Raw genomic sequence first — 15152 nt, 5'->3', positions numbered from 1 at the left:
CTATAAGACATTATTAGTTGTAAATTGAATAATAGTATAAAGCCTAGTGTCAAATTATTTCTCTTGCATTTCTCCTATTTTTATGGAAAAGTAAAAATCATTAATGTAATACTTCCTCTGTCTATGAATAGGAATCTCGTTTTTTTTCATGAACAGGAATCTCGGTGAATAGGAGCTCTGATCACTTTTATTGTAGATGGTATATTCCACTAACTCATTTCACTCACATTTCATTAATAGTATAATATAAGTGAGACTTATATGTCATTATTTTTTTTTTCATCCACTTTTTTAAATATTATCTAAAACCGCGCCAGAAAGAAATGAGACTCATATTCCGGATAGAGGGAGTATGAGTAAGAGTTTTTGTGTCCACTTCCATAACACTTAAAGCAACACAAATTTTAAATTAAACTTATTAACTTAAGGTAGCATACTATTAGCATTGCAAGAGATTATCAAGCAACATGTATGAGTTTATTACTAGTATTACTTAAAGTCTTAAACTTTGTAAATCATAATTTATTTTACATACTCGTCAATATCAAGTTCATCATTTAGAGGGAAAAAATGAGAAACCACAAACGAGATAGCTGTCAGACTAAATTTAGTACTCACTTAAGTGAAGAATGAAAACTAAATTAACTACTCATCTTTGTTCGTTTATATGAACATCTCGTGTTTAGTAACTATGAGTATATAAGTAAAATAAAATATAATATCATAGAACTTTCACAAGGTTTGATTTTTCCCATGAATTTTGAAATTGTTAAATAATATCATGAATTTTACCTTAAGTTTGTTATTTCTCAAAAATGCAAAAATTAAGGCAAATAATTTTATTTTACAATTTTTTTTTTTGTAATTTCTTGACAACAACTTTGAAAGTTTCAAGTTTTTCAATCTTTGAAGATAATTTTTCTTGAAGCACACCCTCCAAAATTGTTCTTCAATCTATTAATATAGTCGGAATTTCATTGGTGGAAAATAGTAATAAACTCAGGGTAAAGTTCGTGATATTATTTGTTAATTTTAAAGTTCGTGGGAAAAATATAACTTTTTGAAAATTCCATGATATAGGTGTGTATGTCCAAAAAAAAAAAGTAAAATTATATGAGTATACAAGTAGTACTAAAGATAATTGTGAATATTAGTGAAAAAAAAAGCAGCGGCGCTTTATTAATGTGATGACATTATTGAAAAAAGGCAGCGGCACTTTAAATGTATCGCCTTTTCTGTTAGAGTGGAATCAAATGTAACCAACATAATGTACATTTGATCAATAGTTGCTTATTAAAAAGTAAAATACTACTAGTACCATATTTGTAATAGTCCACTTCAATTGTAGATAATGTATTTTATGTCAGACAAATTTTGATCACTATCCGCGAAAAAAATCTAAAATGTTTTGAAGAAATCCCCCTTTTTACGACACTAAGAAATATTTTGGAAATACATATTATAAACGTGATATGGCGATGAACTTATTAACTAACAAAACAAATTAGGAGTTTGATCTTAAGCAATAAATGCTACAAATATAATTTTAACCAGGAATTGGTGATGATGAGCACATGGTTTCATAGCAAATCAAGGTCCGGTAACTGCTACAGTTTATGCATTTCTTGTATTAGGAATTAGGGTTTTATTTCCTCTCCTTTGCTGTGTTTGATTCCTTAGGCTTAGTACTACTATTGAAGGGACTAATGAAATTGTTTTAAGCAACAAAGTTGGAACTTTATTCTTTAGAGAAATTAATTGATATGGTATGTACCCTTATCCACCTTCATGTGAATTGAGAACTAAGGTTGAAGCTAGATCAAATCTGGGCTTAAAATAGTAATTTTTGCTCTGGTTTTATCGAACTGGGACTGTTCTTTAATTTTTCATCAAATACAATCTGTAAAATTGGTCGATGTTTGCGTGACTGCAAGTCAATTGGAAGTTGAATTAGGGTTAGATCTGCTTATTCATATCACGATTTGACCCACTTTCTTCAATTTGTGTTTTTGCTCTGTTGAGGGCGTTTAAATGTTGATCTGACATATGATTATTAGGGTTTGATTTATTGATTATCCGTTTCTGAACTGTACATCTGTTTCTGGGTTGTCTGTTTGCACCAGGAGGTTGGCAATTTGGGGAGCTAAGTAAGTACTATAAATTAGTCAGATATGTGAGTCTGTTTTTTATATTCTTAGATCTAAATTGTCCGTTTATATATTCAGTCAGATATACGAGTCTATTTTTTCATTCTTAGATCTAAATTATCCGTTGTGATCTGTACTGTTTCTCGTCGCCAATGACTTTTCCCCCCACCCCCATTCTTAAAAGCTGTTAATCTGATGGGTTATTCGATGTCTTCTTAATGATGGAGTATTAAATTACTTTGACGGGAACCAATGTTTTCGATAAAACGATAACATATGCTAGAAGCTACCGTGAAAGTCTAAAACCATTATTAAATGAAATAGACTTGTGTTCCTGTTACAGTCTTTTGCGTGATTGGAAAGAGCAAAAAATATGATCCAGAAATTGACGTATTCTTATCAGCTGCATGATCTAATTAAAGAATGATTTGGGAGTTAAAGTCATGTGAGAATGATAGATACATTGTGAGAATATGATGGATTTGCTAATATTTCCACCCAGATACATTATTTGCATTTTGACTTTTTTGGTGACTTCTGCCTCACAAGCTGCTATAAGATGCCTCTAGATCTGTTAAGACTCACTGGGATCAACTTAGTCTTATATGACATGGTAGCTTCATAGTGACATTCCAGTGGCATTTCCTTTTCTTATCCTTGTTCAGTTTCCTATCTCTGTAGAAGGTAGATCAAAATCGAAGTTCATATAAGTATTTAATCTTAATACAGCCCTGTGCATTCGAATAATTTAAAATATTTTGGTGTAACTTTCTTGATTTACGAAGCTGCATTTACTTTCCAGATAATAGTAATCTTTTTGTGCAGGTATTAAGCAAGATTCAGAAAGGGCAGTGTTGAATAAGTTATCTGGATTCATTTGATTGATCTAGGAACTCAATTCTGCTATCTTGTGACTATTGGAATTTTGTAAATACTTTCAGCTTCTAAAATCAGATATCTGTGCCCTAAGAAAACTAGCTTCAAGTCATTTGTTCACTACTTCTTTTCGGGCAGCATCAGTTTATCATCTTTGAGAAAAATGGACTTTAGCCTAAGTTTTGTCACTGTTTATCATCAGTAATGGGCACAGAACTTGTTGGACCTTGCATCAAAGACGACTGTATGGAGATTCCCTCAATCCCCCCTGGTTTTGAGTCACTTGTGCCCTTGACTTTAAAGAGGTCAGAGGATAATCAAGTTGGCAGTTACTCAAGCTCTGGCAATGCTTTTGAACAACAAATAGTCAAGACAGAGGTGGACTTTGACAGTAATGATGACTCAAAAGCTACGAAGTCCATTACACGTAGGGTTGGAATAAAGTATAGCCAGCTTGATCACAGTTCTGGTGATGAACACGAATCTCAGCAGGTTGGTCCAGTGTAGCTCAATGTGATATGTGCACTCGCTCTTCCATGAATCTATAGTATAATTCATTACATAATTTGCATTCTACAGATGCAGCATGTCTTGAGGCACCAACTCCCTAAAGGGATCATTCGTGGGTGTGAATCTTGTAAGAACTGCCAAAAGGCAAGTCTCTCAAAACTAATTCATTTCATTTCTAAAGAAATGCAAAGTACAAGCAGTTGAGATGTGATCATGTAAATACTTATTATGCAACTACATTCTGAAATATTTTCCTCTCATATCATCCTTAATCAACTAGGGTTACTCTACAGCTTAGGAATGTTAGGGGATGCTCGCAGTTAATACATTGGTTTTTGTAAATTGTAATGGTTGTGGTATGATGGATGAGTTCATAATTAGAAATTTATTGGTTTGGAAGATGAAAAATATGTTTGTTTGATTATTTCTAGCAGGCATTGGTTCCAACTCCAAGTGTTAATTACATTATCGCTTTGTGCTGGTGTGTTTATACTATAGTTGTATACCTGTTGACCTAATTGGATATTTAAACTTTGTTTTGACTTTGCATGCTAGTTGCTACAAATGTAAACATGTTAAATGAATTTGGAACAGGTAACCGCAAACTGGCGTCCAGAAGAAGCTCGCAGGCCCGATCTTGAGGCGGCTCCTGTGTTTTATCCTTCTGAAGAGGTCTTTATTGTCCCTTGAATTACTTGTAACCCATATCTTTCAAACCTCAGTAGACAGTAACAATCATTGGATGTTCACCGTATTGATTTTGATATTTACTATGACGTCAGTTTGCTTTTAATTATTTTCTTTATGATAGTTCATGATTGAAATTATTTTTCTATCTGATAGGAGTTTGAGGACACCTTAAAATACATTTCTAGTATACGTGCTAAAGCAGAAATTTATGGGATTTGCCGCATAGTACCACCTCCTTCATGGAAGCCTCCTTGTCCTCTAAAGGAGAGAGAGATATGGGAGAAGTCCAAGTTTGCTACTCGAGTTCAAAGGATTGACAAGCTTCAGAATAGGAATACAATGAGAAAGATATTGCAAGTTAATCATAATAAAAAGAGGAAAAAGAGAAGATGCATGAAAAATGGACTTGATAATGAAACCAATAATGAGGAAATCAAAATCCCAGATGAATTTGGACTACATGAGGCTGATAGGTTTGGCTTTGAACCTGGTTCAGAATTTACCCTGGATGCATTCCAGAAATATGCTGATGATTTCAAGGTCCAGTACTTCCGAGGTAACAATAGTTCAGAATCGGTAGGTAATGGCTCAGTGATTCAGCGGCAGGACTGGAAGCCTTCAGTAGAAAATATTGAGGGAGAATATTGGCGGATGGTGGAGAAACCAACTGAAGAAATTGAGGTAATTCTATAATTTTTCTTCGGTTGCTTTTAATGTTCTAGAATGATTTTTTCTAATCAGTGTGAAACTTATAATCCATGCATTTAAATTCTGATCTTTTTAGCTTCCTTTTTAGGTGCTTTACGGGGCTGATCTCGAAACAGGCGTATTTGGCAGTGGATTTCCTAAAACTGCTGAGCAAGTTAGTTCAGATTCTGATGTAAAGTATATTAATTCGGGATGGAACTTAAATAACTTCCCTAGGCTTCCGGGTTCTGTTCTCTCATTTGAAAGCAGTGATATATCTGGTGTTCTAGTTCCTTGGCTGTATATAGGGATGTGTTTTTCGTCGTTTTGTTGGGTAAGGACTGTCTTCTCTCTATTAATCTGGTTGTTTTCTGAGACAAATATTCCTATGTTGAACACACTACTCTCTTAAATTATACTTATCTCTGCATATAACTGAAATAGATAAATATAATCTGTAACTAAGAACTTGTGTATAGTTAAGCTCAGCTAATACTTTGAATTTAAATAAAGCATATTTTTCTTCACATTATTTAAGCCTACCTCTTTTTCTCTCCTTTATAGAGATACTTTTGGCAATTTGGAGTATTAATTGTACTTATTTGTTCCTACACTTGCCTAAAACTTTCCAATGCTTAGATTTAGGTTCAGCATTATGAATGATTTTTTTAATTGATCTGGGTCAATCTGTTTTCCTGTTGACCATCATCCAGTGTTGATGCTTTGTGGCGATTCTGGCCTTCTTCTATTCCTTACTCTTGTATTGTTGATTGGTAACAGCATGTTGAGGATCACCACTTGTATTCATTGAATTACCTGCATTGGGGTGCTCCAAAACTGTGGTATGGGGTTCCAGGATCGGATGCCCTAAAGCTGGAGGCAGCCATGAAGAAACATCTGCCAGACCTCTTTGATGAACAGCCTGACTTGCTTCATAAGCTGGTATGAACTATAATTGCAATTGGTATGGAATTAAGAAATGAGCTATGAGGTCTTCTTTGAGATATGTTTATCCATTTAACTACTTCAACAACGTTAAAGTTGCTTATCTGGCAAAATATGAGCAATTGGTTTTGATTCGCATGTAGTTAGTAGGTCTCTTTATTTCTGTTCTTTACTTGATTGCTTCTGAAATCACGGACATTTCCCATAAATTCGGCCAACTTAAACTTTCAGTGGATTGGAATTTAGAGCACTATCATCACATATGCCGTCTAAGAATATAAGGTTCTAAACATATGTCATATGCTACAACATTTTAGAATTTGATTTGGCCAAATTTCAGGTTTTGGGCAAGTATGGGTACAAAATCCATTTGTCTAAAATGCAATCATCCAGTCACTGGAAAGTATATTTGCTGGAAAAAATTTGTTTAGGAAAGTTCTACAGTTGTCATTATTAAAGAGATTGGTTTGCTGTTGATAGTTAAATTGTACTCTCTCCGTCCCACTACAAGTGATTGATTTTCCTTTTTTGGTTGTCCCACTATAATTGATTGATTTTCATTTTTAGCAAAAATATAAACAATACATTTACTCTCTCTTACTTTATCTCTCTCCTACTTTATCCTCTCTTTATCTCTCTTACTTTATTCTTTCCATTTAACTCAATAAATACCATTTCTTAAATCTCGTGCCCAAAAGAAATCACTCACTTGTAGCGGGACGAATGTAGTAACTAATACAGAGGTGGTTGTTCTGTAGCCATCTCTTATTTTGACAATGAGTCGTTGACACGGAATAATGTGAGTTCAACCAATATTCAATATATTTTGCAGGTCACTCAGCTTTCCCCCTCAATCCTAAGATCTGAGGGAGTGCCTGTTTATCGGTGTGTCCAAAATGCTGGGGAATTTGTTTTGACATTCCCTCGAGCATATCATGCCGGATTTAATTCTGGCTTCAATTGTGCTGAAGCAGTTAATGTTGCTCCTGTTGATTGGTTGCCTCATGGGCATAATCGGCCCATTTAGGTTATGCAAATAACTAATAAGTTTACTTTTCAAATGAGAAATTATCAATGCATTTACAAACTTCAAGTTTCTTTTTTCTAAGGAGATGGTGCGGGATTTATTCTTGCTATCTGCCGCAGATAAATTATTTTTTTGGTACTGTAAAGGATTAGGTGTAGTTGCTTGTGATTGTTGCTTCTGCTACTCACCTTAGCCTTGCACACTGTGCAAGAATGTTCTATAGGTCCTAGGAGTAACCGTCTGTTTTCGAGATGGATTTTCCATAGCTCGGACGTTCTTCTTAGCAAGAATTATTCAAGTAGTTTACAACAATCGCGAATACAGATCATTACATGAAATTTCAATTATTTATAAGGGTTCTTGTAAAGTTTAGCTTTTGCTATTCATATTATGATTCTGAAGAACTGAAGGAATTTCTATATTATGGGTAGGCTCGCGTTGAGACAGAGAGGGTCCGGAGAGAATTCCTTAGCAGTTCCTCAACGGCGCTGAAGATGGAGAGCACTTTTGATGCTACTAGTGAGAGGGAATGCAGTGTATGCCTGTTTGATTTGCATCTATCTGCTGCAGGTTGCCACCACTGTTCACCCGATAAATATGCATGCTTGAACCATGCTAAACAGCTATGTTCATGTTCATGGGGTGCTAAGTTTTTCCTTTTCCGCTATGACATCAACGAATTGAATATCTTGGTTGAAGCTCTAGAAGGGAAACTAAGCGCAGTATATCGATGGGCAAGACTTGATCTTGGGCTTTCTCTAAGTTCTTATGTCTCCAGGGAGAATAAGCAATTACCTGGGGTCAGTGGTAAATTATCACATGCCTCTCAAGGATCGGCAGTGAAAGATATGGGTTCCCAAGTCACCATCCTATCTTCAAAAGAACAGAAAGGCAAAGCAGATGGAGCTGTTCCGAATCATACCAACTTTGTTGGCAGCCCAAATTCTTCTCAAAATTCGAAGCCACCTGTGGTGGTATTGGCTCTGCAAAACATGAAGGCAACAAACTCATCTTCCCAGAAAGCTGAGGTATCCAGTTCTTCTCTGGATTGCAAGCCAGAGAACTCTTTGCAGTTAGCTTCTAGATACAAGGCCTTGTCAAACCAGCTTCCATCCACAAAGGAAAGCTTAGCTTCGGAGAAACATGAAGGGAATCGATTGTCATGTCCTGGTAGTAATGAAGTTGTGCTCCTCAGTGATGATGATGCGGGAAGTGAACCAAGCGAAGAACCTTCTGTTGTAAAGGAGGCATCTGAGAAGCATACAGTAGGAATTCAGAAGCAAGTTTGCCCTGAAAATATTGGTTCTGGTCATTGTCTTGACAAACCAGCCTCAACAACTGTCGTTGTTGACCATTCTGCAATTCTTGAGAGGATGAAGAATGGTTCTGGTTTAGAGGGGGTAAAAGTTGAAGACCACGCAAAAGGTGAAACGTGTCCTGATACCAGTCCACATAGCAGCCCTTGCTTTAAAATCTCCATACCAGGTAAAGGTTCTAGTGGAGATGTCCCAAAAAAGGAGACTCCGAAATGCAGTGATGCCAATGTAGATGGTGGCCACAAACCAAAACAAATCTATGAAGAAAAATCATGTAATGGAGATAGTAAAAAGAGTGTGGAGTTAATTGTTGATTCTGGAGCAGTTGACAACAGTTTAACTGTGCCATGTAATCAGTCTGGCTCCCCAAACATCTTGGATAGATATTATCGCCAGAAGGGGCCTCGCATTGCAAAGGTGGTTAGGAGAATTAATTGTAATGTCGAACCCTTGGACTATGGGGCTGTGTGTGCTGAAAAGTTGTGGTGCGACAGTCGCGCTATTTACCCAAAGGGTAAGTGTTGAAAAAATGATGCTGAGTACTTAGATGTTCTCATAGATTTTATCTGTACTGATCATAATGAAACGTTTCTCAATTTAATGCAGGATTTAGGAGTCGGGTCAGGTACATAGATGTCACAGATCCATCTAACATGTGCTACTATGTCTCTCAGATTCTGGATGCTGGACAAATTGGACCTCTATTTATGGTAATCATATTTTATTCAATGTTTTTGTAGTCCATTGTGCGGTTCAGAAACATGTTTGTCTGTCACCCCCTCCCCCTCTCCTTAATATCCTGTTGATTTGAGTTCATTTCTAATTGTGGTGGTTCTAACTTGTTGGACTTGTAGATTTCTGTGGAGCATTGTCCTAGTGAAGTATATTTTCATGTCTCTGCTGCTAGATGCTGGGAGTTGGTTCGGGATAGAGTAAATCAGGAGATTGCAAAACAACATAAGTTGGGAAGACAGAACCTTCACCCTTTGCAGCCTCCAGGGAGTCTGGACGGAATGGAAATGTTCGGCTTTTCTTCTCCAGCTATCGTGCAGGCAAGCCATTAAATCGGTTCTATTTGCAAGATGATGAGCTTCAGTTTGATTTATGTAGTATAATCTGTATGATTCATGATTCTGGGCAATTGACACATCTCCCCCCTCTCTCTGATGCCTGTATTCTGCCATTACTTGTGCAGGCAATTCAGGCTCTTGACCACAATCGTGTGTGCTCAGATTACTGGAGATCGCGGCCGCTGATGCAGATCCCTCAGCAATCTCAGTATGCAGAAAGTAGCAGTGTGAAGAGTGAAGATGATGAAGGCAGGAAAAGGGAAAGGCGTGCTGCTGCTGAGAAAATACTTGACTGTCTACTAAAGAAGGCGAGCTCAGAGGAACTACAAACCCTGTACAGTATTACACATAACAACAATCCCACCAGCGAGGAGCAGAGCTTATTAAACCGCCTTCTCAACGATGCGATTCACAAGCACCCCTAGTAGACTTCCTGCCTTGCTGGGGGCTGTATTTGTAAATGCTGAGCTCCATTTTAGGTTATCATACAGATCTGCTAATTTTGATTCTCATTCATTCCTGTGCCAATAATAGTAATTCCATTCTTTCAATCGACGTGTTGTTATCTGGAAATTATGATGTTGTAGATATTCCAAATTTAGTGAAATACATTACACCAGTATCATTAACATGTACTAGTAACATTTTAACATGGGCACTGACATCTACCGAACCTGATTTTGTTTTCTTTGTGAGTAGCCTTTTGAATTACCCAAATCTACAACAAAAAAGGAGTTTATGACCTACCTTACAAATTTGACAAAAATTTCAATTAAAAGACATACCATCTCCGTATGTGAAAAATAGTTTTGGTTATGAATATGAACGACACCAAGTTTAAATGCAAAGTTGATAAATTAAGATAGATAAAGAATAAAAAGGAGTTGAAGTGCAGTAAATATAAAATGAGATATCTCATTAGAGATTTCAGACTAGTTTTGATGTTCAAACTAAAATGAAAAAAATAAGTCTTTTTTTTTGTGGACGAAGATAATACTACCATTTTATGCAAATGAGACATGGAAAGATTTCATTTAATAGTGCGGAGTTCCATAAGTAGTGTGTCACCACTTCATTACAACATAGCAAAAATTAAAACCCATGGTCACATAGAAGCCTCAGTTGACACCATTTTTATCAGGGAGACCAGTCACAATTTTCTGCAAAGAGTGACATCAAATCATCATCAATTATAGCCCAGCCATATTTACAGATATAAGAAGCATAAGTCGACACCAAAATAGTTAAATAACCTGGATGCAACTTATGGTGTACTGCACGTCATGTTCTGAGATCTGATGGTGAAGGACAAGCCTAATTCTGACATGTAAAGGCTTTATCAGAATCGTGCAAACGGACTCATGTCAAGATGATTTTCATCACTGGTAAATATGGAACATAATAGTGTTGAAAAGGTAATAGAAGAGACATACTTGCATGGACCTTCCTGCATTGCATGTACACCATGTACTTCCAGCTTTTTCATTAGTTCGTCTCCAGTTGTCCCCGACTCCTTAAGAATGTCAAAGAAGACCTGATAATGAAGGAACATAAGATCATGTTATTCTATAAGAATTTGCACAGAAGGATACTCACAATATTGGTCTCAACAGAATCCAGGTCAACTTTCAATCCTTTGATATTGTTAATCCCCGCTGACAGAGAATGAAAAACATGAGCCAAAAAACTAGAGGTGAGCATAAGACTCGTAAGACTGAAGGCTAAACACTGTAATGGCAACAGGTACCTGCCAAAGCCTTAGCATTCTTATGATCGCCTACGAGCTTTTCAACATTTTCTTCCACTGCAACTATAGCAGCAGCACATAGGACACCAATTTGTCTCATGCCACCGCCCAATGTCTTCCGAAGAATCTTAGCCTTTTAATTAGAACAAAATTGAGGGAAGTTGGTAGAAAGTTGCATGGAAGCAAATTTGACTGTAAGTAAAAATAAACCAAGATATTGTTCACCTTGTAAATGAAGTCCTTTGAACCTGCAATAATAGTTCCAGCTGGAGCACCAAGCCCTTTTGACAGGCAAGCCTATAGACATCACATATCAATTTTTGTTCCACAGTAAGTCAGTGAGGGTGGTGGAAGATATCAACCAAGAATACTATGAACTTATGATGTACTAAAAAATTATAGGAGTACTTTTATATAAAATTTCATAGAAATTCTTATGGATGATGCAGAAACGATTGAACCTACCGTTACTGAATCAGCAGCCTGCACAAGTCTATGCACTGGAACCCCTAGAGCCTGGGGAACAAGACATATCCAATCACACAACTAGCTACTCACAATTTTTATATTTGGCAAGGACATTATTTAACTCACCACAGATGCATTAAAAATACGAGCCCCATCAATGTGGAGTTTTAATCCATATTTCTTTGCTAGCTCGCCAACTTTGTCTGTATATTCAGCAGAAAGACATCTACCACCGGAGCTGGATCATCAATCATTTTCTCATAGGCTCAGAAGCACGTTATTAAACATAAATCTCTACTTCTAATCAGTAGTATAGCTCCAGAGAGGAATAAATATTAACAAGTTACAGAGAATCAGATAGTGTTTCTGAAACAACTCCTTCAGAAATACATATTCCTTGAGATTAACCACTTAATTGAGTTCACAATGTCCAAAACATAGCCAAGAAAATTGTCATATCAGTTCTTTTAAAATATCTTGAACTAAAAATGTACTACGGTAAGTGATAAAGAAGTGTATAGCTATCAATTAAGTAGGACGTCATAAACTTACTGAGCATGTGAATTTTCCAAGCAGATGAGCCTAGTTGTTGGATAACATATTTCAAAGCTTGGATCTCGAATAGATTCTTCAATTCGGTCAATATCCATTGTTCCATCTTCGTTGTTCTTCACTGTCCTAGGATGTACGCCTCCAAGCGTAGAAATACCTCCATTTTCATAAATATGGATATGGGAATAGTCTCCAAGAATGACTTCACTTCCCCTGATCTGACAGTGAATGAGCACGCAGATTAGGTTAGCCATGGTGCCTGACGGGACAAATAATGCTGCTTCTTTCCCCATGATCTTTGCCATCTTTTTTTCAAGGCAAGCAGCAGTCGGGTCAAAACCAAGTACATCATCGTCAACTTCAGCACTTGCCATTGCAGCCCGCATGGTTTCGGTTGGTTTGGTGACAGTGTCAGATCGAAGGTCCACTCTTCTTGTCACCATAGTCACTAATTATGACAAAACAAAGCGAAAAAGGTTAGAAAACTTGAACTAGAGATAGAGAGATGGTAATACACTAAATCATCTTAAAACCAGACGTTTAAACACCCAACTAGTTTTTATATTTAACCTGATCAAACAAGTGCCCCTGTTTTCACTTATATGTATGTCTTGATAATAAGATCTCAAAGGGAACAAATATGACACAATTATACAGATCACCACTCATGCATAACCGCATAACTCAATATTTATGATCAATTAACTATGAAAAACACATTTTCTTCCTTCTTACATATCTAATTATTTGAATTCAAATACAGCAAGATTCCCAGATATGAAAGGAGCTGTTGCAGCAGATTCTGATAAAATTCAAGAAACACAGAAAGAATAAATCGTCTAGAACCTATAATCTTCTCAATACCAAATCAGACTTTCTATGGTGAAAAAATACAGGTTGAAGAACATGAAAACAGGCGATTGAGATATAAATTAACCGTCAAGAAGAATCAAAAGATAGTGGATTAGTACTTGGTGCTACGGATCCACTCGATGAAATTAGCACTTGTCTACAAAATAACTGAGGGTACTCACTCACATAGGGAAAACACTAGAAGAAATCATACATGTCACTCTCTGAATCTAACCCCACCAGCCTTTACCCCACCACAACAACTGCAAAGTGGGAATCTTTTTGCTTTGGCAGTGAAATATTATGTCATGCAATACATCGAACACTTTTGGTTCAATCAAAAATGTCCAAAATAATCTGCACACATACATACATGCATGGGGCAAATTCACGGGGTGTTAAAGTGACACGTCAAAAATCAAGTAATTGGAAATTGGAAATTGGAAAAATCGAAGAGTTTAGTTTCACAACTCACTTTGCTTCAGTAACCTCTGTTTTTGCCCAAATGCTTCAACGGTTTGGGGAAAGAAGAGATGATGAATGGGGTTTGTGAATTGTGATTATTTATGGAGAATGAATGAATGGGGTTTGAATATGATTAATAGGAAATAAAGTTGGTTTTGGAATTTGGCAAGTCTGCATGATGAATCCAAGGTGGAATGAATATGATCAATAGGAAATAAAATTGGATTTGGAATTTGCGATGTCTGCATAATTATTACTCCAAGGTGGAATGAATATGATAATTAGGAAATAAAGTTGGTTTTGGAATTTGCTAAGTTTGTGGAAAGATAGAAAGAAGGCGTTAGAGCATTTCCAAGTTGGAATGGGGATTGAATATTCAATATTTGTATTAATCATTATTCAGTTGCCATTGAATCAATATAATATTAACCCAAATACAGTAGATTTACTTACTTTTTCTATACAGAATAATTGGAATTGAATATATCTGGGATTCTCGGTTGGGAAGTACTAGTATTTGTTTTGATCTGTCAATCTGGCTTATGGACTAATCAGATTAAAATTTTATTGGATTTGAAATTTTCAATCCTAATCCTAACCATTCGGATTTCGGGCTAGCCCAAAAGACTAATCGGTTTAAAAGCAAATAACTGATAAAATTTCCAAGTTTTGCATAGCATAAATTTAATGATAAACTTAAAAAATTAATATTTTAAAAATAAATATAAAATTTTAATATTTGAATGATACTCTTTTTAAGTCAATAGTATTTGAAGTTGTAATTTGATTATTCACTTCCACCTCATATCCTTAGACTCATAATCACCTATTAAGAAAGCTACTACCTCCATCTCACAATAAGAATCCTATTTTATGGTAAATAGGTCTCACATTCCACTAACTTATTTGACTCACACTTCATTATAACACTATATAAATGAGACTCACATTCCACTAACTTATTTAATTCACTTTTCTTTACATTTCTTAAAACTAGTGCCCAAACCAAATAAGGCTCCTATTGTGGGACGGAAGAGAGTATTAAATCAAAATAGAAATACAATTTAATAATTTAAAAATTATATAAAAAAAAGTAAAATCTTATTGTTAAAATGTTCTTGCAAAGAATTAATTAAAAAATTCAAATGCAATAGCAAAAAAACCTAAAATCTAAAATGGAAAACTTGCAAAAAAGATAGTTAATCGAATACAATAACTTATATTCTATATTTGTATTACTCTTGACATTCACATTTTATCTCTTTATATATTTAAGTTCTATTCTATATTTGCATTGAATCAATTTAATATTAATCCAATTTATTACTTTTCCATACATAATAATTGGAATTGAATATATGTGGGATTCCCAGTTGGGAAGTACTCCTTCCATCTCACGATAAGAGTTATATTTGATGTGAGCACGTGTTTTAAGAAATGTAAAAAATAGTGGATTGGAAAAGTTAGTTGAATATGTGATCCATATTTTTATATTGATTTTATAATAGAATGTGAGTGAAGTGAGTTAGTAGAATGTGAGACCTACGTACTGGTAAAATGTGACTCTTAATGTGGCGTTAAGATGCGCAACCTTTTTGGCGAATTCTTTTTCAAAAATTAAATTTTTATTAATTATAGTTTAATTTGTGTAATCCTACTTTTTAGGAAAGTATACATAAGTTGTTTTTCTCGATCTCTTTTACTAGTGTATTCGATGTGGATGCCACTCGCTACGTATGGGCATCACATAGCCATCTCATTGACGGTCGAAAGGAGGTGTGTGGTGGGACATCCCACCCA

The 15152-nt window shown here is 35.6% G+C and overlaps 2 protein-coding genes across 5 annotated transcripts; one reads left to right on the top strand and one right to left on the bottom strand.

Annotated features, from left to right (window-relative positions):
• The first annotated feature begins 1487 nt into the window (after positions 1–1487).
• LOC125206253 (lysine-specific demethylase JMJ18-like) lies at positions 1488–9956 on the top strand. The gene is made up of 13 exons (XM_048105533.1): positions 1488–1595; positions 2973–3515; positions 3603–3677; positions 4128–4205; positions 4377–4904; positions 5020–5244; positions 5691–5852; positions 6688–6872; positions 6965–7022; positions 7314–8712; positions 8805–8908; positions 9053–9250; positions 9394–9956. Exons 2-13 carry the CDS (start codon positions 3228–3230, stop codon positions 9691–9693), a joined length of 3600 nt encoding a protein of 1199 aa, XP_047961490.1. The 5' UTR covers positions 1488–1595; positions 2973–3227; the 3' UTR covers positions 9694–9956.
• A 314-nt stretch (positions 9957–10270) lies between these two features.
• LOC125203474 (low-specificity L-threonine aldolase 1-like) lies at positions 10271–13536 on the bottom strand. 4 transcript variants are annotated; one of them, XM_048101828.1, is made up of 10 exons: positions 13363–13536; positions 12036–12483; positions 11610–11721; positions 11481–11531; positions 11241–11312; positions 11016–11148; positions 10865–10923; positions 10702–10802; positions 10522–10602; positions 10271–10428 (listed from the first exon to the last, which is right to left on the bottom strand). In XM_048101828.1, coding segments are annotated over exons 1-9 (1047 nt in total). In that variant the 5' UTR covers positions 13364–13536; the 3' UTR covers positions 10271–10428; positions 10522–10532. The 4 variants fall into 4 exon arrangements, with proteins under 4 accessions (XP_047957785.1, XP_047957782.1, XP_047957783.1 ...); XM_048101825.1 differs by having other exon boundaries at positions 10522–10588; positions 13363–13515; XM_048101826.1 differs by lacking the exon at positions 13363–13536 and adding an exon at positions 13007–13143 and having other exon boundaries at positions 10522–10588.
• Between the last annotated feature and the right edge of the window lie 1616 nt (positions 13537–15152).

The sequence above is a fragment of the Salvia hispanica genome, chromosome 2 (assembly GCF_023119035.1).
Source record: "Salvia hispanica cultivar TCC Black 2014 chromosome 2, UniMelb_Shisp_WGS_1.0, whole genome shotgun sequence".
Lineage (NCBI taxonomy): Eukaryota > Viridiplantae > Streptophyta > Magnoliopsida > Lamiales > Lamiaceae > Salvia > Salvia hispanica.
Note: the sequence above shows the minus strand (reverse complement) of the source record. Positions and strands in the feature narration are given on the sequence as shown.